This window comes from Rhipicephalus sanguineus, chromosome 3, assembly GCF_013339695.2.
Source record: "Rhipicephalus sanguineus isolate Rsan-2018 chromosome 3, BIME_Rsan_1.4, whole genome shotgun sequence".
NCBI lineage: Eukaryota > Metazoa > Arthropoda > Arachnida > Ixodida > Ixodidae > Rhipicephalus > Rhipicephalus sanguineus.
This window is the reverse complement of record NC_051178.1, coordinates 142,036,898-142,061,542: the sequence shown is the minus strand read 5'-3', so window position 1 is coordinate 142,061,542 and position 24,645 is coordinate 142,036,898. Positions and strand designations below refer to the sequence as shown.

The 24,645-nt window shown below is 44.2% G+C and overlaps 1 protein-coding gene across 1 annotated transcript in view; it reads right to left on the bottom strand.

Moving 5' to 3' along the window:
- Positions 1-24,645, bottom strand: part of LOC119385912 (histone-lysine N-methyltransferase SETD2-like) — an 81,539-nt gene that overhangs the window by 31,706 nt on the left and 25,188 nt on the right. The window contains 12 exon segments of the mRNA XM_049414156.1: positions 4,064-4,277; positions 5,586-5,683; positions 9,516-9,717; positions 10,923-10,999; positions 11,117-11,168; positions 11,848-11,976; positions 12,639-13,234; positions 16,282-16,379; positions 16,381-16,660; positions 19,189-19,271; positions 19,369-19,600; positions 20,541-21,211. Coding sequence (XP_049270113.1) covers positions 4,064-4,277; positions 5,586-5,683; positions 9,516-9,717; positions 10,923-10,999; positions 11,117-11,168; positions 11,848-11,976; positions 12,639-13,234; positions 16,282-16,379; positions 16,381-16,660; positions 19,189-19,271; positions 19,369-19,600; positions 20,541-21,211 — 2,732 coding nt within the window.

The window sequence follows — 24,645 nt, the reverse complement described above, 5'->3', positions numbered from 1 at the left end:
GCGTGTGTGTAGTGGCTCAAGAGGCGGAAGGTAATGGTGCGAGTATTCTATTTACCTCGGCCGAGCGTGCCAATAGTGAAGCTCAAGCGGTCACATATCCATTCGTGATGGCCCAGGCAGTTTATTGGCCAGACAGCCGGAGGCTGCAAGAGAAGCGCCGAGTTAGGGCGGGCCCTCGGGACACGACTTCTGCTATCTCAGCTAGTCTCGCAGTTATGTCAAGTACATTAAAAACATTTACAAAACTACTTGTGGCCTATGTTTCCTACAGTTTGCTGCTTGAAGAGGTGAGCGAAAACGGCACAATTTGTGTGTGCACCATGCAGTTGAGGTTATCCTACTTAAAATTCTCGGGTGGTTCACGAATCCAAGACTGACCAAAGAGGCCTCAGGTCATTTCCCTGGTGGGCGAAAGTAACGGACAATCCAGAAGAAGGGGGACGAGTGTGTGGAAACGTGACACAACGATGAGCCACCCCAACCACCTCAAATCACAATATTAGGGCGCATATTACTGTACATATGTTGCGCTTATTCATCTTGACGAACCGGCAGCTACTTCCAACAAGCTGCAGAAAGTGACGAAACTAACTTATTGAAATGAATGGGCAAGAGTAAAGGTGAGACATGGCTAAAGAAAAACCGAGTGATTAACATGACCATCAAATTGGTATAAAAAAAAGCACTGCAGTTGACTCAAGATAATACTGGTTACCATGAGCAGAATGTATTTGTGCTCTCCCAGTTCCCAGTTTGATTCCAGTATCAAAATGTCATAATTAGCAAAAGGAGCTTGAAATGGAACATTTGAAATGTGTGTGTGCATTTGAACTAGTGTCTTGGTTTATTGCCAAAAGTGCCAATTCCTTGTAATCCCACCCATCTCACTGCTGCGTATTTCTGATGATGCAAAGCCCATGTCCGACTTATCGTTGCTCCTGCACCACATATCAGCACGGTGAGCCGTGCAGATGAGCCATCAAGACTGATGGGAGTCTCTTTATGACGTGTCACAGGCACAACGTTTGCATGTCTTTCGCATAAACTTGATCAATTACTTCACCCTCAGAAGCCCTTCATTAGATCCCACTGCAAATTTTGGCTGAACACTGGAAATTGTAAGGCACTGTGTCTAGAGAGCTCTATTTACCAGAAAATATTTTGAAATTGGTTCATTTGTGTAGGTGCTGGAAAAACTAACTGTCCTGTTACCATTCTGCCAGTAGGAGAGAGAAAGAATGAAGAGCATCACTGATATATGTAAACGACATCAGCCACGTTACAGTCTACTGTGAACATAGTTACTCAAATGTTGAAAGCATCTGAATACATTCTGCGCGATTCTTACGCAGTCATGCCACCAAAATAAGGCTAGACCAAATCCCAATGAAGGCCATGCTCCTTTATCAATGTTCCCAGAAATTTTTTCAAGGCTGGTTTAATGTTAAGATCTTTCATTACTGCATAACAGCAGTGCATCTGGGATTATTTTTCATGACCGTAAGCATGAAAAACAGCCATATCTGTGAGGTACGATTCAAAGATATGGACTTGCACATCTGCGAGTCGGAACTCAAAGAGATGCAAGGCCATACAAAAGCCTCTATGAAAAGCGTGATATTTCTTAGAACAGAAGTGTACCGTGTGTTGTGCTCTGCACAATGCGTTCTTGAGCTGCATCTACATGAGAGGCAGCCCAGAGGCTCGACGATCATCGTAATTGTCCTGATAAGTCAACATTACCAACTACAAGTTGAGCTTATCAGGTTGAATTACTTATTTGATGTGAAGTGAAAAAAAGAAGCGACCATCATTTCGGCATTAAAGCAGGTAGCGTCCTCACTAAAGCGTTGCAGAGTCACACTTCTGCACTTCCGCAGACTACTGCCTAGAGAAAGCATCAGCTTTCTAGAAAGCTGCCATTTAATAGTAAAGCAGTCCCATGAAAACAGTAAAATTAACAGTGGCGCTCGGGGAAAAAAAGCAAATTCATGGATGAACGACAATTGTCACAGGTATATTTTGGAGGAAGCATCTGGACCAGTGAAGACATTTCGTTGGCTCATTCCAACTATGTAAACCTATCAGCTACACTGAAGTGATGACATCATGCTACATGCTGCCCAGTCTGTGCTACCAACCGGTGGTTCAATTTGTGTCACAACTGTTTCTTCACATAAGGCATGCCGTTTAAATGCACCACGATGTACGATATTACCACATCCTGCACACTGTGTGCAGGCTCTCATACATGGTGCCTAGGTCCAAGTCTGTTCTCAAGTACCGACACAAGCAATCTTGTTTTAGGCGTCTGAAGGCAGCTAGCAAAATCCGCAATGTCTCCAACACAAAGCATAAACGAAGTTGCATAACATCGTCCATAGTCATCCAAGCATGAGAAAATGTGCGCACTTTCAGGTCAATTATATGTACAATTGTATGATTCAAAACAAGCAAATAGTAAAATAAAGAAAATGAAAAGTAATATTAGAATTTATAATAATGCTTACAGATTAAATCTGCCCCAGAAAAAAAAAATCAAATCATTGCTTGCTATGTACTTGCACATCGGCGGTGATGGACTCCTAAATATGAGCAATAGAATGATTCACATAAAAGAATCTCATATGCTAGACTGAATTTTTGCATTAGTGCAAGCCTCCGATATCAATGAGCACATGACCAGCACCACAAACCAGCTTATCATGCAAGAGTTTGTACTGACCTTACAAACCTGCTTCCCCTGTATGGTAAAATCTAAGCAAGCATGCACCGCGAGTGCTCTCAAGTGTACAAATGGTAACATAACACTTCCCAATGATAAACGGAGGTTATGATAGTGAATGTCCTAAACCAGCCCATATTCCATTCAGCATTTAAAAGGCATAACTGGATATACTGTGTGGTGATGCATAGACGATAAAAAAATTTTCCTATGTTAGCACGAAGACTAAATACCACTGCCCCATAGCATGCGTAATTTGTATTACATTATGTTCACATATGTTGCTAGTTGACTGTTCTGAAGGCATATTCAATATAAATTGATGAAAATGAACCCCTGTAAAAGTTCAGGGAATGCATTCAAAAACTTTCAGAAATGAATGCATAAAAAGCAAATAATGGCCTTGTCATTGCAGTGAAGCAGTCTGCCGAACATAGGTAATTAAATTTGTTTTTCTTGTGCGACATGGACTCACAACATCAGATGCTAGCTGCATGGACATCACAAATCTGTAGGTACTGGAGCTGCCATGGCTGCAATCGAATGCATCACTGACAATTTTCGTTTTCAACTTTTTCGCAGTACAAAATCAATTGTGAGTAATTTTACAATGAATATATTTTAAAAAATCAAAATAATATTAAGCTGAAGGTTTTTGCCGAATCCACCCACACTTTGTTGAATGTTGCTGCCGCTGCCATCTTGTGAGCTGCTCACTGATGCCATGCAGTTTATTTAGACACTTGGCATGTGCGTATTATGCAAGCAGAATTCATTCATGTGAAAGAACCACTTAACAAAAGCTTCACACATATATACAAAAATGAGCGGTGCATCTGCACAATTTTTTAAATCCTACCCACATTAAGGCACGAAGTTTCTGCAAATAAACTGAGGCATTGGTACAACAGCAAGTGTTAGCGGAATTAACCAAATGAATTGCCTTTCGTTTTGGTGTTCATTCATAATTATGGACATCCTACAAACACTGGATCATGAGCAGCCATCTGCTGCATCGATGCAAAAGTTTATTCTTAGCACAATGCCAAATGGATCTTTACTATTACTCTGCTGTCTGTGCCACGCAATTGCAGTAAAATATCTTTGTATCAGCATACCAACAGTGCATTTCTTGCAATTATATCTATTTGTGAAAAATAACCTGCAGGACTAGTAAGGCTTGAAAATAAACAATGCTTGACGAGCCATTTCAACGTCAAGCTCAGTAGCTTCATAGCAAGTTGATAAAATATTCAGCACAGGGATCCTAAAAGTTAAAGAGGAAGTTGCTTTGACAAGATGGAACAGAAAACAAGTAAGGTGATGCCATGGACTCACCGCCAAGTCCTCCACTGTGTCTCGTTTGCGCTCCTCCATTCTCTTAGCGGAAGCACTGGTGCTGCTGCTGCTGGTACTGCTTGTACTGCTGCTGGTGCTGCTGCTGGTTCGTTTCGGAAGCTGGCTGCGGCCAGACTTGAGCGTCATCTTCGTGTCCTCCCCAATGTAGCCCCGGCAGTTGCTAGACTCACAGTGGCAGCGCTGCGCCTCCTTGCTGAAGAGTGGAGGGGTTGACAAGCACGGACAATACTCACGTAAGCACTCCAGCTCGTGCAATTGGCTACGGCTCATTCAACTGGCGTGTTTAAATGGAGACCCTGCTTTTTTTTTAGCAGACTTTTATGGAACTTTCACAGCTTATGCACATTTATCTGCTGATTTCAAACATGCTATTGTTCCATAAGAATACGTTGTTCTTAAAATATTAAATAGTTCTGGTATTGTTAGGAGCAAGATTTATTTCTAAACAGAGAGTTAAAAGGCAAATCAGCATATCACAATAACCTTTGATGAATACTGGATGCAGTAAAACAAGAATGGATGTTCTAAACCCATATGAACAAAAGTTATGGTACGCTGAACATTTGCAAGTGAGTCGACATCAAGCCGGGATTTTGCTCACGGAAGTTCAACATACCATAACTCTTGTTCAAGTGGGCCTAGAACATCCATTCTTGTTTTACTACATACAGTATTCATTCCAGGTTATTGTGATACGCTGATTTATGTTATAATTCATCCAGTTTAGAAATAAATCTTGCTCCTAACAAGGTAAATTAAATGTCTTACATTTCAAAAACTCAAATTGTACTAGAAAAATAATTGCGTATTTGAAATCAGGACATAAAAATACATAAGCTGTGAAAGTTTCATAAAAATTTACTGAAAAGTAAAGAAATATGTATCTAAAGCAGGGTCTCCCCTTTAAGGGCCCCCCCCCCCCCCCCGCAACACTTTTTTAACATGGTCGGAAAATGCTGCCGATTGTTAGTCGAGGCTCCTGCCAACATGCGAGCCAAACATTATAGCGCAGCACGCGGCATTGAATTTACAATTAAGTTTCAAAGTCTGCTAGAAATCGCCTGCTCTTCTCCGGACAAATAATTCTGCACACACAAAATCAACTATGTCACACAACCAAAAGTACACGGGCATGGCCATTGGCTGATTTGAGCATTGTGAGCTGCATAGCTGCCACGGCCACCGCAGTGAGCCGCAACCTTGCTCCACCGCGCTTCTACAAAGCGCGCTTGTGATCACACTGAAAGTGAGCCGCGCATACAAGGAAAGCAAAAGAAAATACTCAGGGTCACGATACCCGCTGACGTACGGATGTAGCTTCTTGCTTCCCATTAGCATCAATGGTTCAATAGCTAGAATAACTTCTTGCTTTCAAGCAGCATTAAATACTGCAGCACCTGCCACAAGTTATATAACTTAGTGAAGCACTTAACAGCCCACAGGCTTTAACTGAAGTGACAGAAGCTGATAAAGAAACAAACGATAAGAAGTCAGAACACACCCATATCTCTGGAACTGGTAGTCGAAGGTCAACTCTTCACCAGCTCTCAGTGGTCGTCTTGTGAAGAAGCCAATCCTGAGTTCACCATTCACTGTCCACTGCAAGCCACATATTATGAAAGGCCTCACCTATTAGGCGTTTTAAGAAAACAACACGCTCTATAGAAGGCATCTTTGGGCTGTGGCGAGAGAAAAAGATAGGTCACAAGAGTTCAAACGTGTACTGAACAGTACATCGTGTCCTCTTCGGTAACCTTCTTGAACAGGATTAAAGGAGCCCTGAACCACCTGCTTTAAAGCCTCAAAAATGGCTTGGAACGAGTGAAGTACTTTTCAAGAAAAATACAGTCGATCCCGGGTATATCGAACTCGGATATATCGAATTATTGGCTATATCGAACAACTGAAAAATCCCCTTGAAAAACCTATGTAAAAGTATAGGGCACGTGTGCACGTATATCGAACACTCATACGCCGACGCATTCGATATATCGAACGCTGCGCCGCGCCGGAGCCGCGATAATGACCGCAATTCGGTCGCGTTCCAAAAAAGTTACGGACCCTCTTCACGCGCGCGTCGAAAATGTGACGGCGTCCACGCACTCAAGCATGCAATCCCCAAAAGCATAGCCTTTGAGATTCATTTCCGTCGGCGCCCCATGCAGCGGTGGCTATTTCAGATCTCGAAGGCCATGCCTTTGCGAACTGTACACCCCTGGCGTTTTTTTTTTCGTCCTTTTTTTTACCAATGTTGCGGCTGCCTGCTGCGAAAGCCCAAGTGCCATTGCCATCGCCGAGAGCATGTTTCGACAGCATGTGCCGCAGGTTGCTTTGTTGGTTGTGTGTAGCGTGCTGCGATAGTGTCCTCTCGCCGCTCCCACTTCCGACTTGTGCTTGCTTGCGCGCGACCAAGGTGTGCGCGGTATCTGTCGACCCTGGTCGCCATGGACGCGAAGAAGCGGAAGAACTTGGATTTGGCGACCAAAGCCGACATCATTCGGCGCGTGGAGGCTGGAGAAAAAAAGTCGTCGGTCGCAGAAGCATTCGGCATTCCTCGGAGCACGCTGAGCACGATTCTGCGGAACAAAGCCGATGTAAAGGCGAAGGCTGCCCAGTCGTGCCGTTCTCAGGCTTGTCGTGTGCGTGTTCCTGCGTACGACAATGTTGAGAAAGCGCTGTACGCCTGGTTTTTGGAGACTCGGGCGAAAAAACATTCCTATTGACGGCCCGATGCTGATGGAAAAAGCAAAGTGGTTTGCTGCGGCCTTGGGGGTTGACGGCTTCACTGGTGGCACCGGCTGGCAGCAGCGCTTTAAGACTCGCTACGGCATCGTTGGAAAGACCCTGTCCGGCGAAAGCGGCGCGACAAACAGCCAGGACACGGAGAAGTGGCTCTCCGAAGAGTGGCCGAACATTCGCGACAACTTTGCGCCGTCGGATATTTACAACGCCGACGAAACGGCGCTGTTCTGGCAGATGTTGCCGAACAAGACGTTGGACTTGAAAGGCACCTCGTGTCATGGGGGAAAGATGAGCAAAGTGCGCGTCTCGATTTTGCTCGCGGCGAACATGGATGGCTCCTGCAAGCTGCGGCCGTTCGTTATCGGCAAGAGCAAGTCGCCGCGCTGCTTCAAGAACGCGAAGAGCCTCCCAGTCCGATACGCGTTCAATAAGAAAGCGTGGATGACGCGGGACCTTTTTTCCGAATGGATTCGCGCATGGGATGCCGAATTGGAAAAGTCAGATCGAAACATTTGTCTTCTGGTGGACAATTGTTCCGCGCACCACGTCGTCAGCCAGTTGACAAGGATAACTGTCAAGTTTTTGCCGCCCAACACCACGGCAAGGTTGCAGCCTCTCGACCAAGGCATCATCAAAGCATTCAAGGTCGGATACAGGCGACGTCTGGTGCAACGGCTCCTGATAAACCTTCGGTTGGGGGTCGAACCGAAAATCGATCTCCTTGGAGCGATCCAGATGATGACTGGGGCATGGAATGACATGAAAAAAACCACAGTCGTAAATTGCTTTCGTAAAGCTGGCTTTCTAGCGTCACCTGACGACTTCGAAAGCGACACCACAGCAGACAACGACATGGGGTGCCTCGAGAATGACTTTCGCCAACTGTCGGCATTTCCGGGTGCCATCGCCTATGGGGCCACTGCAAGCGATTTCGTCAGCGCTGATGACGACGTGCAAGCAGTTTCGGACCTCACCGATGCTGAAATCGTGGCCGACGTCGCTGGTGCCGATGAGGCGGACATGAGCAGCGATGATGATGCTGACGACGCCTCGAAGAAACCCTGCAACGCTGCAGAACTTGCGTCGGCATTCAGCCTCATTCGCCGCTGTTGTGGCGCAATGGAAGGCGCAGGACTTGGCTATCTGGAGGGCCTCAGCAATATTGAGGATGGCCTCATGAAATTCATGGCTGACAAAAAGAAGCAATCCAAGGTTACGGACTTTTTTCACGCCAAATAAAGTGCGGCTGTTTTCGTGTATCTTTTTTATATTCTGCGCAAGTCGGCAAGCTCCTGCTTGGCACAGACTCTGGAAACCGCTCCGAGACTCGCCGCGTTACAAGGTAACACTTAAATGGACATATTTTATATTTCGAATTATCGATATATCGAACTATTTTGCGATCCCCTTCGAGTTCGATATATCCGGGATCGACTGTATTACCAAAATAACTTTTTTAAGGACTTTACAAAACCAGAGTTACTACGAGTGCAATTTTTACCTTTCCTATATTCCCTCACCCATGGTGTTAGGTTTCACTTTTTGGTAGGCAGGCGTGGCCAAGCATGAGCAAATGATGGTCAGATCTTCTCTGAAATGTACAACTCTTATACCGGTGTCACACAGTCACTTTTGATTGCGCCTGGGTGTCATCCGGATCAAATTTCTTTATTGCAATTGGCTCCTTTACACAATCTGCAGAAGGGAGCTAATCACTGTTGACAAATTGGATCCCGATCGTGCATAATCGCTATCGGCAGCACACAGTGTGACACTGGTATTGCCCCAATACCAAAATGCAGATTTTCTACTACTTCAGCCTGTTTAGTTAACTGCAAAAGCTTACAGTATAGGTATACTGCAAATTTCCACAACTCAATTCATGTGTGGATGCATTTTGTTACAGCAGTGCCATAGAGGGGAGAACCACCTCTGGCTAGAGTAGTTCAACAGCAGCATCATGTTAATGCACTATCAGCATCTGAATGCACATAACATTTTCTACGACAAATGACAGTTTAAACATCATCTATTAGGTAACTGAGCTATCTATGCTACTTTTAAAAGGGACACTAAAGAGAAAAACAATTTTTCTCGTCTTAGTAGATTACTCTTTCAGGATACCAAAAACACCACGCTTTCTGCGAGACGACGCTCGGTAAGCGAGAAAACTGGCAAAAAAGAAAGTACGGGTGGTGACGCTACCTTGAAATTCCAGCACCAATCGCTGTGACGTCATAGATTTTGACGGTGTCCACTAGGGCCTACATAGTTCCCCATTGGTAAAAATTAAGTACATTGTCCTCTAAGGACGCCATAGACTTAACATACCAAGCTTCAACGAATTTCGTTGAGCCAATGTTGCCAAAATATGAAAAATTCACTTTGAAATTTGTGACATCCCACGCAGAGATTTTAGTGCGAAATTTAAGTGAAGCTTTGACCTAAAATTTTCCTCTTTTTTAATATGCCTATTATGGTGAAATCAACAACATTAGTGTTTTCAGAGAACGATTTAACAATCTAAACCAATTCATTGTTTCACTTCAGTGTCCCTTTAAGAATCACTTTTTACTGAAACACCTAGCATTCTACAGGTTCTCTACAGTTTTGCAATAAGCATTCCACCAAAACAAAAACAAAACTAGGGTCAGGAAAACTGCATATGCAGGAAAAAATGCGTGCACACCTTTTGTGTCTCACAGTTTGGGTCGCACGAGTGGTTGATGAAGCGCGACACGTTGCCCTTCTGAGTGGCATCAATGATCTCGTCGGCACGCAGTGCCATAAAGTAGTAGTGCTGGTTGTTGTCCCGGGCGTACTGCTTGACCCGCTTGCGGAAGTCTTCTGGCGTGAGTACTTCTCCCACATATTCCATCACAAACGTGCCCCTGTGTGAAATGAAAGAAAAAAGAAGTCGCGAAATGCACCTTGGCTATCAGAATACCAAGCATGCCAATAAGTGAAGATCAATCACAGTTCATGTGAAATGGACAGACAGATGGATAGGGGCAAACGAATGTCCCAGTTACATACACAAAAAAGGCACTTTTGATTTGGTTTAAAATTGGAGGAGGTAAGGAGATGGGGAGAGAGTAACAAAAGCATGTGAACCACTGACAGTCCTCAATAACTGCCGTTACATTAGATGGACAACAGTGGACTCTCGGATGATGTTGTACAGCACCGCACAGTGCTAACTTTTTGTTTCCCGCCTTCGTTGGTCCTTGAGGCTCACATCCATGTTATTAAATTTTGGTCTATGGAGTGAATCCCCATAACCCTCTACTATAGAGCATACAGCTCAGTTGGTAGAGCATCGCACATGTAATGTGAAGGTTGTGGGTTTGTTCCCCACTGTCAGAGCGTTGCCTTGCTCAAAGACATCTTAGCACAACGCAGACAGACATTTATGCAATGGTACACATATGGTTGCACAATTCAAAAAGTCAGTGACATAACAAACACATCTCATTTGCTGTTTAATGTTAGGGCATTAAATTATACGACTGAGAGAAAAGACATATTTTGACAGGGCAGATTTAGGTTCACCAGCACTCGCTTATTGGCCACACTTGCTGAAAAGCGTCCACAAGAATGCAAAGTTAAGGAATGACACACCTGAAAACTGAGCGATGGCCCACAAAAAATACGACTCAGAACTTGCCGTCACAAGTATCTCTATTAAATGAAACTCCATGCTTACACGATTCCTTTTAACATCACTCAGCGTGGTAACCCAAAGGAATACAGAAAAAAAAAAAACAAGTATGTTAAATTAGGAGCTTGAAGCCATAAATCCTTTTAGACAGCATTTTTATACCCTTCGTCTAAATTTCACTCAATTCCTGCTCAAGTACTGCAATGGAAATATTCTACGCAATTTCATGTGAAAAAGAATAGAAGTCAGCACAATTTGTGAGTGACCTAACCGGCCCTAATCCTTAATTGAAGTGCACATTAAAAGGCAAATTTCTGTAACTTCCACTAATACTGCTCAAGGTTGACTCTCTAAATATCTAATGGCTCCAACTAAAACACAGCACAACCGGGCAATAAGAAAGGCAAAACAAATATAAAAATTATGAGTTCTTACGAAGAGACAGTCTCTAAGGTGCGTAGACCCCAGCCTTTCTTCTCAGTCATAAACTTTTCCACTTTGATGTAGCTTTTCTGCAACGTAAAGAAAACGCTTCATAATCATTAAAGAAGAGTTTCATTTGAAATGTGGAAAATAAATTTGCTGCTTTGGCATGCAAAGGCAACAAAATACACATTATCTTCACAGACCTTCTGAAATCGTCTGTTGCTGCAGTTTTCACCATTTGGACAGCGGGACCCACTGAACAAAAAGAAAAAAAAAAAGGGACACGAAAAATTCAGTTAGTGCTTAAATTACATCCCTCTTACGAATACAGCAAAATCCTCAGTTTGAACAAGATCTTTTAAGAAGCACTTTCCCTCAGTATGGCTATGCACCCGCTTACCTTATAGAAACAACACTCAATCTTAGCTGTGTGACGTAGTTACTGTGGCAGTACACACTGGAACATGTTCTGGTTGTTGTTAATATTGAACAGCTCGTACAGTGATTTGACTGATGGCATTAAATACACTAAAGCAAATGCCTGGCTTTATTGTAATTTTACAATCCTATTCTTCAAAACACCCATAAATGTAAATTAAAAGAGCTTTAACATTTCATCGTCATCAGAACACAACCACTACCACACAACAGAACAAAACCTGTGGTACCAAGCGCGGAAGCAGAATTCCTAGACAGCAAACCACAGTGGCAGGTACCTCAGTCCACAAAATCCTACATTAGCATCTTATGAAAACAAACATGCCCACAATTATGAGTTATGCTGTACTGGGGGACGTCACATTAATTTTGACCATCTGGAAACCCTTCGCTTGTGAAAAAAAATCAAGTATGCCAATTTTCTTGCATTTGACATCCCATCGAAATGATGCCGTCAAAGTCAAATGGTACTTCTGTGCCAACACTATCAACTGACCACTCAATCATGAGCAGGCGGTTGAGGCAGTCCTCTTCGCAGCCCATGATTCCCCTGTCCTTCTCGTCCTTGGTCAAGGAGCAGTCGCAAATCATGCGGCGCACCTCCTTCTTGCTCTTCGTCTTGCGCCTGCCATCGGAAACAACATGAAAGTTTGACTTGAACACTTGAATGAGCAAAAGAACACATTTCAATGCAGCAATCTGTCTGCCTTTTCTGAAGCAATACCGCAAAAACTCTAATTGTTACACTGCTAGCAGCCGATAGGTACAACGTATGCTAGAGTACAGTACTACCTGCATTATCAGCTGTTGGAGACATGTATGTAGGCCATAAAATCCAGATTCAATTTATAGAATTCCCTTCAAAGGAATGTACACCTGTGAGTAAAAGTATATGGACCATGGAAGCACGAGCCGAAATTGCTGTCTACGCCATCTAGTCTTGAGCCGTTTGCTGTCGAGAGCATTGCTTGGACGGAATAGCCGTCGAGAGCATTACTGTGACTGATTTTGTCAGAAATGCTCTTGACAGCAGGCGGCTCGCCACTAGACGGCGCAGGCGGCAAAGGTATACGGACGGCAATGGTTCGTATACTTTTGCTCCTGGGTGTACATGCAAGGTGCAGCATCAAGCTTTGCAGTTGGTTTGATTTGATTAGTAAAGAAATCAACTGATATATTTATTCATTTATTTTCAGCCACAATGCATCCCTGAAAGGCACTGTGCACTGCAGCAAACCTGTAGGACAAAAAAACACGATGCCTATCGGAGCTGAAAAGTCAACCCACCTCTCAAAAAGGTAAAGGTTTTCTTCGATATCCTCATAGCCCATAGACTTGGAAGAGGAGCCATTCGTCGCACTGCTGGCACTGCCTCTATCCTTGTTGTCCCTGTTTTCCTTGCTGTCTCTGTAATCCCTGCTGTCCTTGCCATCCCTGTAGTCCCTACTGTCCTTGCCGTCCCTACTGTCCCTGTAGTCCCTATTCTCCTTGCCGTCCCTGTAGTCCCTACTGTCCTTGCCGTCCCTGTAGTCCCTACTGTCCTTGCTGTCTCTGTAGTCCCTACTGTCCTTGCTGTCCCTGCTGCTACTCTCAATCCTGTGGTTATCTTTGGAGGCCCTAGGTGAAACCGTGCTGTCGGACTGTTCTCGGCTGCTCGCCCCTCTGGACTCCCTGGAATCCTTTGAATGAGGTGCCAATGTAGGGCTACTCCGCTCTCTCCTTCGCGGGCTCTCCTTCAAGACAGCCGCAGTCGCTTCTTCTTGAATGGCCAGCATCCTAGCTTCACGTGGAGGGGAGCTGCAGGCTACTGGTGAAGATATCGACGGGACGGGTGGTGTGTCACGAGTCTCAAGTTCACTGCTGCGCCGCCAGCGGGATTTGACCTGCAAAGATGACTGCTGCTGTCATTTCACAAGTTGCCCGTGTTGCCAAGGGCATAAGTTGCCTACAATATTTACTAGAGGGAACTGTGGCGCTGCTATAATTCAGCCACCATGGGTACATGGATTTGCCTAGTCTTCGTGCTTGCGGCTTCGAACGCACTTATGGGTTTGTTTATTGTTGTATTTTGGCTTTTCTTTCAGATAAAGAATGGCGTGATGTGAATCTCATGAGCTAATTTGAAGTAGTCGGCCTAAAAGGTCAAGGTGGTGAAGTGGGACTGCTGATCATTTGCCGAACTTCATCTTGCTACAAAATGACTGCAGGCCACACGGAGCCAAAGAACAAAGCTTAGGCTAATCCACGTACTACCCATAATTCCCATGCTGGCCTGAAATGCCATGCATTGCAGCTCCCATAGACACTAGCGCCAGGTTTCTCTCTAGTGTGCTATTATGAAACTATGGCCAAGGAAAAAAAGGGAAAAAAAAAAGAAAGCTCGCTAATGCAGAGCGCAGAAACATGCATTAATAAAGGTAAAACAACTGAACATTTAGAATACATCACACTCATTAGGTGACACTTTCGTCGTTTTCTCTTTTTAGATAACCTCAATACTACCAATGGCAACAACACGAACAATCATGCATTTAGATGGCCAAAGGTGTGCACCAAACAATGTCAGCCCATTTGCCCACTCTCTCCCTTTGTCTCCCCCTATTCCTAAACTTGGGCTGTTTACTCCAAGTCCCAAACATCTCAACTGCCCTATTACCACATTAAACTTGTACAAACTTTGTATATTGCGAATGCACTTACAGTAACCATAGAAGAGCCTGTCCAGTAAGCCAGAGCCCCATGCGCTAGGTAGTCGCACTTTTCCTTCTACAAAATGAAGGCTAGCCTCAGCTGTTGGGTCACCATTTCACGTATCAAATGTGCCAACATTTCGAGGTCAAGGACAGACATAGGTAGAATCCACATTTATACATTGCACAACATACATTATTATACATGAAATAATGCACGTTTTTAGTACTGTATTTACTAGCATAATGGTCGCGCTTCTTTTTTAAAACACAAATTTTGGGGCATGATCATTTGTGGGGTAAATTTTCAGCAAAACAAAAATATTTACATTATGTAGGTGCTTCATGAATTGGTCATGTAACATGCGATGTGATTCAGATCACTCAGCAGCCAGAATTCACATGACAGGGGATTATTTCGGTATTTCTCACCAAAGATCCCAACTGCAATATGGGTCTTCGTCGTTTCACAAATCATTTCGCGTGGACCGAAGAAGCGCGAGGGGAGCGAGTAATGTATGGTCACGCAATACACAACCCACAGGCTCAAATCACGGTTTGGTCCTGTTGTGTGAATACATAACTGACCCCTCATTTTTTTTTCAGAGTCAGTCTTCACTGCAACATTCGCTGTTGGGGCCAGCAGTTATCACTGCTAGGGGGCATCGTTGCAGTCCCACAAAAAGTTGAGAAAGAATCGTGCAGCGCTGCCTGGTGCATTTTTCGTCACACCCAATCAGCACAAAGCAGTTTTTCAGCAGCTGCAGTGCCCTGACTTCTTAATCTAGTGCCAATACGACCGAAGAGGACGTTAGGTCCCACACCTGGCAAGTGATCACTTTTGGCGATGCATGTGGCGAGATTATAGCCAGATGTGTCAGTGTCACCAATAACATTTCTTGTCCGTTATTAGTACAGCTGGTACAATGGGAGACCGCCGTGGCCCGTAGACAGCCTAAAGGTTCCCAAAAGTATTTCCTAATGTGATTATCCGTGGAAGTGGGCCCTGCTTCACCTCCTCCTAAACTGCACACAGTGGCACACTTAACCAATATATTGTCAAGGATAAAACCGCTGCCTATAAAACCACACCAACAGTACTAAACATATGCCGCACACTTGCACAACTCCCAAGCACAATAAACCACAAAGGCAAGAACCGATCAGCATCAGACCACGGGAAGCACCTCCAATGATGGTGAGCCCACGCCGATGTGACAGCTCTAGGCAAGAGACACGCATCTCAAAGGCCTTACTTTCGCTAACTGTGTGCACCAAGATCAATTTTTGAAGCAAGTGTTAGGGAGCATTTTCGAATTGCAAATACAGATCTCTGAGCCCATGCTTTCACTCGCTGGAACCCGAAAACGTAATGGGTTGTGCGATCATTATGCGGGAAGGAAAAAAATGATCAAATTTTGACAACAAAATTCAGTCGTGTGATCATATGCAAGTAAATATGGTATTCCATTTCTGCCTTTTGGCATAGAAACAACACAAGGACAGAGTATGTATACGAACAAATACAGGCGCCACAGCCAGCAAGTGTTACAACAGTGGCTGTGTTACATTACGCAGTGCTCAAACAGTTGGCCAGCTGTGACAGTGCAGTCAGCTAGCATGTTGCCACTGAAATTTCCATTCTCGAAAACAAGATCTTTTCTTTTTTCTGATGATGGGGGGCACTCAGAGTAGCATATCAATTTTAGCCTTTGAGGATCACAACAGCTGTGCCTGTAAATGATTACTGGGACCTGTAGCTCTGAAGTCATGGGGAAAACAAAGATGACAAGGAAGGGCGCAAGCTGTTGCTAGAAGTGAAAACTGACAATATATCTTGACATTGCTGGTCCGCACATGAAACAAATTGCCCTCTTTTTGGTGTGTAGTGTCGATAAATACTGTTTTTTCTCAAAACAAAAATATGGTAGTACACGATAACTTCATTATAACAAAGTACATCTGACACGAAAATAACTTTGTTATATCCGAAAATTCGTTATAAACATGCATTCAGAACATTATCTATGACAGGCCTATTTTTCACCTACTTCGTTATAACCGATATTTGTTATATCCGTGTTCGTTATATCGAGGTTTGAGTGTACAAGCTGCTGTCCTTGTAGTGTTTCTCATCCATAACACTTCAGTACTACAGCCCCGACTGTGCGCTTATAACCAACTAACCCAACGGTCTGAACTCCCTATTCCCGTAAAAGCTTACAACAATGTTGCCTGACCTTTTCGGGACGACTCGAGTCCAGCGTGGCGACCGTCTCTTTCCTCTGTGGAGATGGTGCCTTTGGTGGTGGAGACGGGGCCTTTAGCGATGGAGATCGGGTCTTTGGTGGTGGGAGACGGGACCTTTAGTGGTGAAGACGGGGCCTTTGGTGGGGGTGGTGGAAGCAAACTGTTGACATCCTGCAACTTGATAGAAGCCTCGTCATGCTGAGGCAGTTCAGTGAAAACAGTTGCAACTGGTTCAACAGGTTCTGCTGGCAACACCGGGCAATCGAAGAGCGGCACAGCAGGTGGCTCAGCAACGGTGTTGGGTTCTGCATCTTGCCATCTGGTTCTGCGCCTCGACGGCCTTGGTGTAGTTGGTCCCTTCTCGGGACTCTGTGCAGGTGAAGCAACAAACTCTTAGGCTTTCACGAACGCATGTAAGGTGTATTACCGCAAAAATACAAACGGCACAATCCCCCGTCACTTTAAGCCACACAAAACCAGCACCACCTACATCGTGCAAGAAAATAGCCTTTGTTTTTCCCAATGCTCAAGTGCATTGAAAGTGCATGCACACAATTTCTGCCAGGCATTTACAGCTGCTGCAATACTTTTTTTTAGAAACAACCAGATTGCTGAGCTCAGAATTTTCCTGAGAATGCTGTTAGACTTGCATTCACTGACCACAGCATTAAAAACAATTTATGAAAAAGCAAGGTGCCATATAGTTTGTCACATTTGGTGTTTAAATGTATAATTAAATGAAATAAACACCACTAAATATAAACTGCTTATAAATACTAACATTACCTGAAGCAGCACTGGCCATGGTTGGGAGAAACTGGTCTGAAAACTGGAATCTCCCATGGTTGGGAGACACTGGTCTGAAAACTGCTGTCTTAATTTTTAGTGTTTCTAGCTGAAATTTACTCACAGTATGTATTTTCGACTGCTGAAAACAAATATGCAATTACATTTTGTCTATTATGAACAGATTTCAAGATATTGACTGTTCCATACACTTGCATTCTTACCAGAATCTTCACAGCTTTCTCACAAAAGACCATTATAAATTTGATATCACCGCATCCTATAAAGACCACAGAGTGCAAAACAACCATTACTTAATTTTTAGCTGTATCCATTCAAAAGTTATGGCCTTAACATGTCCACTCATGAGAAATCAGAAACTGTTGCTTAATTTCACTAATTAAATCACAGTTCTAAATAAAAATGCTGTAATTTCTTGGTTTTCTTGCACTAATCAATGCATAAGCTTTCAAATACCGCAAAAATTATCAAAATCTGACCACTACATCAAAAGATATTGTGGGCAGCAGTCTGTAATGTGATGAAACATGTGGTTTTGAGAAAATGAGAAAAGAAGTTTAGAAACATGGTGGGCACTTATTTTGAACTGGAAGAGGCATGAATTGGTGTTCTTATGACAGTAGAAGCCACCAGGAACATAGTCACCATTGTTCTTAGTATGGCTTCTTTTCGCCCTGGTCTTCCTGGTGATATCCTGCATTCTTTAAGCTACCGATATCACTTCCTCTCGCATGCACGAGCAATTCTGAACTTCTAACGACTGCCTGCAATTGCAGTGTCATCAGTTAGGCATCTCTGTGAAATGGCGGACAACGCAACAATGCACCGCTGTCTAGCAGATGCATCCTCAAGCATCCAAGGTGGAAGGAACAATTTACTCCGAGTGATAGAAATCCACCAATGCTGTGCGAGCACTTTTTTTTTTTAAAGCACAATGGCTTTGCCTCTGCCAGACGAAAAGCGTTTTTGTGCTAGGAACAGCTAATAGAAGAGTGTGTCTTTCAAACGAGACCAAAATGGCTATGCTACATAATACTAATGAGCCCTAACAGACAATAATGCCAAGGAAAGTATAGGGGATGTTATTAGTAGTAAATGTAAGGTTAGTGTGAAGAAAGAAAAGTGCAGCACGAAAAGGTAACTTCCCGCGGGCAGGGACCGAACCTGTGACCTTCTTTTTATCTTTTCGTCCACTTTTCTTTCTTCACATTTACCTTACATTTACTACTAATAACATCCCCTATACTTCGCTTGGAATTATTGTCTGTTGGTGCTCCTTAATATTGTGTATAACAAAGAAAAACGAGCCCTTAAAATTAACACTTCTTTCCTTCATTCATAGCGAGGGTCTCGTTCTGGCAGACTTGATGCTTTCAGGTAGTATGCAAGGGATTATTGGTCAGCTGCTAGCTCGTAATAAGTTCACGTGCTACGTGACGCCAACAGGCAGAAAAAAGAGTGTTCCACACTCGCCGTCATGGCTACTGGCGGCGCTGACTGACGCTCCCACGTTCAAATGAACATATATACCCTATAAAGTGGACGGGGGGATGGCCACCGCGGTAGCTCAGTTGGTAGAGCATCGGACGCGGCAAGTTATTTTTTCGTCCACTTTTCTTTGTTCACATTTACCTTACATTTACTGCTAATAACATCCCCTATACCTTGCTTGGCATTATTGTCTGTTAGTGCTCATTAATATTGTGCATAACAAAGAAAAACAAGCCCTTAAAATTAACACTTCTTTGCTTTATGCTACATAATGTGGTTCCTGCACGGTGCACTGTTGAATAGGACTTTTTGAGGTGCTTCGGTGAGCAAAAATGGTCATGAAACTGACTTCAAGACCAAATAACTTGACAAGTATGTATTACATGTCTGCAACATTTTAATAATAGCTCTTTTAGACCTTCTAGATTATGAAAAAAATATTTCAGAAAATAGTTTTTTTTTTTTTTCAAAATTTTTCTGCCTCCCAGATTATTGTCTCCCCTTAACAGTGAAATTCACCAGCATGCTAGAGCCAGCCTTGCATACTGGTAATTACTAACAAAAGGTCCTAAACGAGAAATGCAGACTCCCATTCTTACATCAAGCACGCCGCACTTGTCAGGACTGCTGTAGTATCGTCGGTCCCGATGGTCGGCGATTTTTCCTTCTCCTGGTGATGATGCTGTGGGTGACAAAAGGCAGGAGGGAGACGCAGCAGCCTCACTGTCGATTGTAGGTGCTTCCTCTGTAATTTCTTGAGCCTTCGAGACCAAGTCAGGTAGTCTGGCAGCTGGCTCCAACTGTCGAGTCTTCCGTTTTCTCTAATGCTGGGGGAACTGTTTCAACATGAAGGTGGATCGCATCTGTTTTCTCGTCAGATTTGGTGGTAGAATTCGCCTCGGGCTGGCTGACAACTGAAGGTCCACCTTCGGGTTCATAGGCCACTACCTCGGGGTTTGACTCCCTGCAGACTGTACTCTGAATTTTAGGGATACTTTCTTCAGTCGGCTCCTGGAAAAAAATGTTCATTTATGAGTGCTTCATTAGCAGTGGCCTTAAAATGTAATTCACACAGTGCTTGTGTACGTTTTTTGTTTGGTGTCGTCCTTTCACTTGATGTGCGCTGCCATGCACTATAACGATCAACCAACTAGCCCAGCAGTACATTCGAAACATTTCATACAGCCATCCTTTGCTCTTTTTTGGTCCACCATCATGGGATTGTTATAACGGCAGAAGAATTGGGTAACTGAGCAAAGAACAGGACAAACAGACAGACAGATGAAGCACTTCTGTCTCAATCTGCTTGTTCCGTTCCTTGCGCTGTTACCCCATTCTTCTAGTATGCGCCAACCAGAAACATGGTTAACACCATATTGCAGATCATAAAGGTGCTGTCATACTTCTTTCAAAGGGGGTACAACACCAGAGTTTCAAGCTTGCATTATGCATTAAATATTAACCTGCGCACGTCCCACAGAAAGCTGGCAAAATTTGACCATGTTTGGTACAATAGAATGTTCGTGTTTAAATTGTTTACCACCACAGCTGAACGGTACAGCAGCGTGGCACCAGTGAGCCGGGATGAAATGAACTGAAACTTTTGAAAGCAACGTTTTTGGGTAACAGGAGCTGACCTCAAAGGTCAATTCAACATAAAAAGATGTGTACAGTTGTTCTAAAAGCTATACAAGAAATTCAAAATGCAGAAACTGCCATTGAAGCCATTAAGTACCTATACACAGCCATTATTTGAAATGCCATTATTTCAAATCAGCACCACAAACGAAATGCTTTTTTACAACCCCATAGCAAATTCATCACGAAGTTCAAATTAAAAACAATGTTTATCTCACTTTATGACTGCAAATAACAGACAAAAGAGCGCTTAAGAAACTGGAATAACAGCAAATCCTGACAATTCATCAACTAGAAGCGTTTGCCAACTCACCTTTTGCTGCTGCTCACTTTCACCGGGCAGACACACATCAGTTGGCAGGGCACTCGTCACAAGCTTCTTCAGCTCAGGTCCTTCAGCAGCTGAGGAACTCGGCAACTGATGCACAGCATCAGTAATGTTTGCCAAGGAGGGCGCTTTCGGCTCCCCACTAGACGCACCACTTTCACTAGCTAATCCCTTGCCAGCTTTAGTCAAACCACTTTCACAGGCACTAGCAAGGGTCTGAGAGCCTTCAGCTACTATATCACTGCCATGGGGTTCATCAACGTGACAGTCTGCTGCGTCCCTCTCCATGTCCACACTAGACACATCCTGCATGCTTTCATCCTGATCCACTTCCGGTTCAGTGTCCGGCGTTTCCCGACTTTCAGACGTGCTGCCCTTCTTACTGCTGGAGGCTTTTGCCTGTGCTGCTCGCGATCCTTGCTTTTTTGCCGCGGCTGGTGGCTTTTTCTGTCGTGCCTTCTTGCTCGGACACGACTGGGCCGGGCTGGTGCCTCGCCTCTTGTCCCCGCTTCGCAACCTCACGCTGCGCTGGCGGGTGGCAGGACCCTCAAAGCTGGGCATCTCCTCGGATGCCCTTCGCCGCCTGGCCTTCGGCGGCTGTGCAGTTGCTCTCCCCATTCTTCCTTGCTTCTGCTTGGTTTTCATGGATGCCCCGGCTGAAAAGATGAATTTTCTTTACCTGTTGATTGTGCATCTGTACTGCGCCCACATGAGGCCGCCTCAATATGTCTGCACTACCTGTCATTCTACACAAATGTGCCTGTATACGAGTTCAGGCAGCATAGCAGGGAGTTCACAAAATGCAAGCACACTTCAGCACTTGTGCGCCTATTGGCATGCCAGATACTGGTGAACTCAATGCACCAGAAGTAGCCAAAGCTTCACATTATAATGGCACTCATGAGATGTCCCCCTTTTTTTTTTGTTTTACCTTCACTAATAATGTTCCTAAATTATGCACAGCATGTCTTGCTTTCTTGTAAAGCTAACATCTTCCCAAAGTTTAGTTTCTTCGTGAAGTTTAAAAATAAATGCAGGTGTTAGAAAGAAAAGCATTCCCTGCCCTGTAAAAGCACGTCGTAAATAGTACTATTCATATCCTCCTGAGACCTGAGCAAATTTGTGGCCACACAGGTGAAATCAAAACACATTTTTGGAATGCACACACACGCTGCATTAAACCAGAAAAAAATTGCGTCTGTACGGCAAGCAGTTTGTGCGCAGCAGTCTGTGCATTATAATGCACACTGGGTCTCAATGCACGGAAAACGAACGACACTTGCCTATAACGAAATTTTTACATTTGCTCGCGAAAAGCACGCTTATTTGTTGTGAAACTGCCTGCAGAAGTTTCGCGCGGATGTGATGCAAAGAACGATGTTGCACGTGCTGCACCGGAACTTTGTGCGCTGAGCATAGGCGTGCGCAGGGTTCCCCATCAGGGGGAGTGAAGGTTCGTCGCAGCGCCCCCCCTACTAAGTCAATGTACAAGGCAGATTTTGCGACCCCCCACGTAGGTGACATGGGGGTCAACGTATGGGGCCGATTTTGCGCCCCCCCCCCTCTTAGGTGACAAAGGGGGGGCGGCCGACCCCCTGCCCCGTGCGCACGCCTATTGCGCTGAGAATATCATCTGTTTCGGCACCTCGAGGAGGATCCCTAGTTCCCAAGCTCTGAAATGTGGCTTGCTTGCGCAGTTTTTCTCTCGGAAGGCGTGGGCCCGACCTTGGCTTTCAGCAGCTTCCAGTCGTGACTCATTAGGGAGCTTTCCGAGTACGGTACGCAAAGCATTGCGTTGGTTTTCGCACAAACTGCGCATGCGTCGTACTCTTCCGCTTGCGGGCTCCCGTTAAGTGACGCAAATAGCGGGCCACAAACGCTAACGCTAACTTAGCGTATGCTATTCGAAAACTTCCTATTGTGAAATTCTGCATACCTGTCTTCCGGCAACAGGTAATGGGGAAGGGACAGCCTCATCGTATGAGAATTCTAGGTCCGAGGTTTCGTTGCTGGTCATTGACTCAAGAACACGTTTCTTTATCACTGATTCCTAGGTGAAACAAATGCCAAAGCTTAATGCCAAAGAGTAACGAACCGCATCAGATTCGCAAACATATGGAGGAAAAGGCACGTATTGAGACCGTGTGTGCATTATAATGCACACTTCAAGAAAACAGCTTGTGATAGCAAAAATACTAGGGTTAGGGTTACATGATGTGCGGAAATTATCCCTAAACCCTTCCTAAGTAGATTTAAACAACAATTAAGAAATATGACACAATGATTATTGAGTAATTTGTGAATTACTTGGACGCCCTGAGCAGAACGTCGAAGACGAGAATGACGCCATGTTTCAAAGCGGGAAACCGGACCTACCACTGTAGTATGCTTCCTCTATTGCTGGCCAGATGGCACCACATGATAGAGCATGCGATTGCACCAAGAATGTTGGCTCCAATAGCGGCGCGAATTTCGAAAACCGGGAAAAAACAAATGTGCATTTTAATGCACGCGGGGTCTGAAGAGGATATATAAATATGATATATGACTTCTTTTAAAAATTTAACACTCAAACATTCAATATTCAACACGACAGCACAGAGAGAATCGAAGCCTGTTTCCCTTTTAGCTACATTTCCATAGAGACAACTCAATCTCCTGTCCACCGCTTAAATGAAGACGGCAGTAATGCACTAGGAAGGAAATGTAGCACTGATGCTACTCGTCATTGCGAATGGTAGATGTGACTTTGAGAAGATATTTTCCAGCTAAAGTACATTCAAAGAAGAGCAGTGTATTGGGCTAGTTCGTATCCACTAGTTTTGCTCGAGGGCACAGAGCGCAAATTAGTGAAACAAGACCAAAACAGACCAGCATGAAAGACTCTACAGGCTTAGGACGGACATAGAAATGCTCAAAATGCCACGCACCTTTCTGCATTACTTGTACTATTTCTTCGCTTGTTAAAGAAATCACAAAACAATGTGAATGACTGCTCAAAACACTTCTACTCAGGGTTGCCAGGTTTCGCTACTTAGTGCCAAGTTGGCTACCTTTCAGGCCAGTAGTGGCAGAAAAGCGCCTTGGCTACTTGGCTACTTTCAAGTTCCCTCGATTTGAACCAAATTATCAATATCTTGCAACGTCGCAGGTGCTGGCGTTTGAGTATGCGGTGTGAAAACGTATCAACGTATGCGTTTCCAACTCCTGAATTTGAATTTGGCGCTTGTGTTACCCAAACAAAAGAAAACACATTTGGATACATTGGCGAGAATCGGGGGAGAAAACTGTTGCACGAGGCCTCATTTTGCTGAGCACCTATTGCTGAACGACACTTTAAACTGCAATAGGAATCGAACAGGACAATCGAAAGCATTCTGCATTCAGGAAGCTCTGCACTCATCGACATTAGAAATGAGATATCTGACGAACTGTTTATGTTATTTCTTGGAATTGGGTACCGACTGCAACTCGCAAATATTAACTGCTCGGAATGCATTAACTGCTCTGAACGCGAGAGACTATTGCGGAAGTGATTGCAATTTATGCTTCAATCCTAACAACTGCGATTTTGAGCACACTCATGCAATTATCATTTTACAGCGAATACTGCTATGAGATCACAACAACAGTTGTTTTGGTGCCGTAGCTGTCCGCCACCGCCGGTGTCCATGACCGCTATCGCACGAAGAAAAAAAAAATGAAATGAGAAAAAATATTTAGGATCGGATGGGATTTGAACCCGCGAACTCTGCATGGCAGTCGAGTATTCTACCACAGAGCCATGCCGGTGCTTGTGATAATAACATCTGGGGTTTAACGTCCCAAAACCACGGTATGATTATGAGGGACGCCGTAGTGAAGGGCTCCGGAAATTTAGACCGCCTAGGGTTCTTTAACGTGCACCTAAATCTAAGTACACGAGCCTCAAACATTTTCGCCTCTATCGAAAATGAAGCCGCCGCAGCCGGGATTCGATCACGCCGGTGCTTGAAGCTCCTTCAGAAAAAGAGCCTATAAAGGCATCATGTTGAGCAAGGAATCGCGTTAACATATGTAATATAGCGTGGTAGACGAGTAAAATAACAAC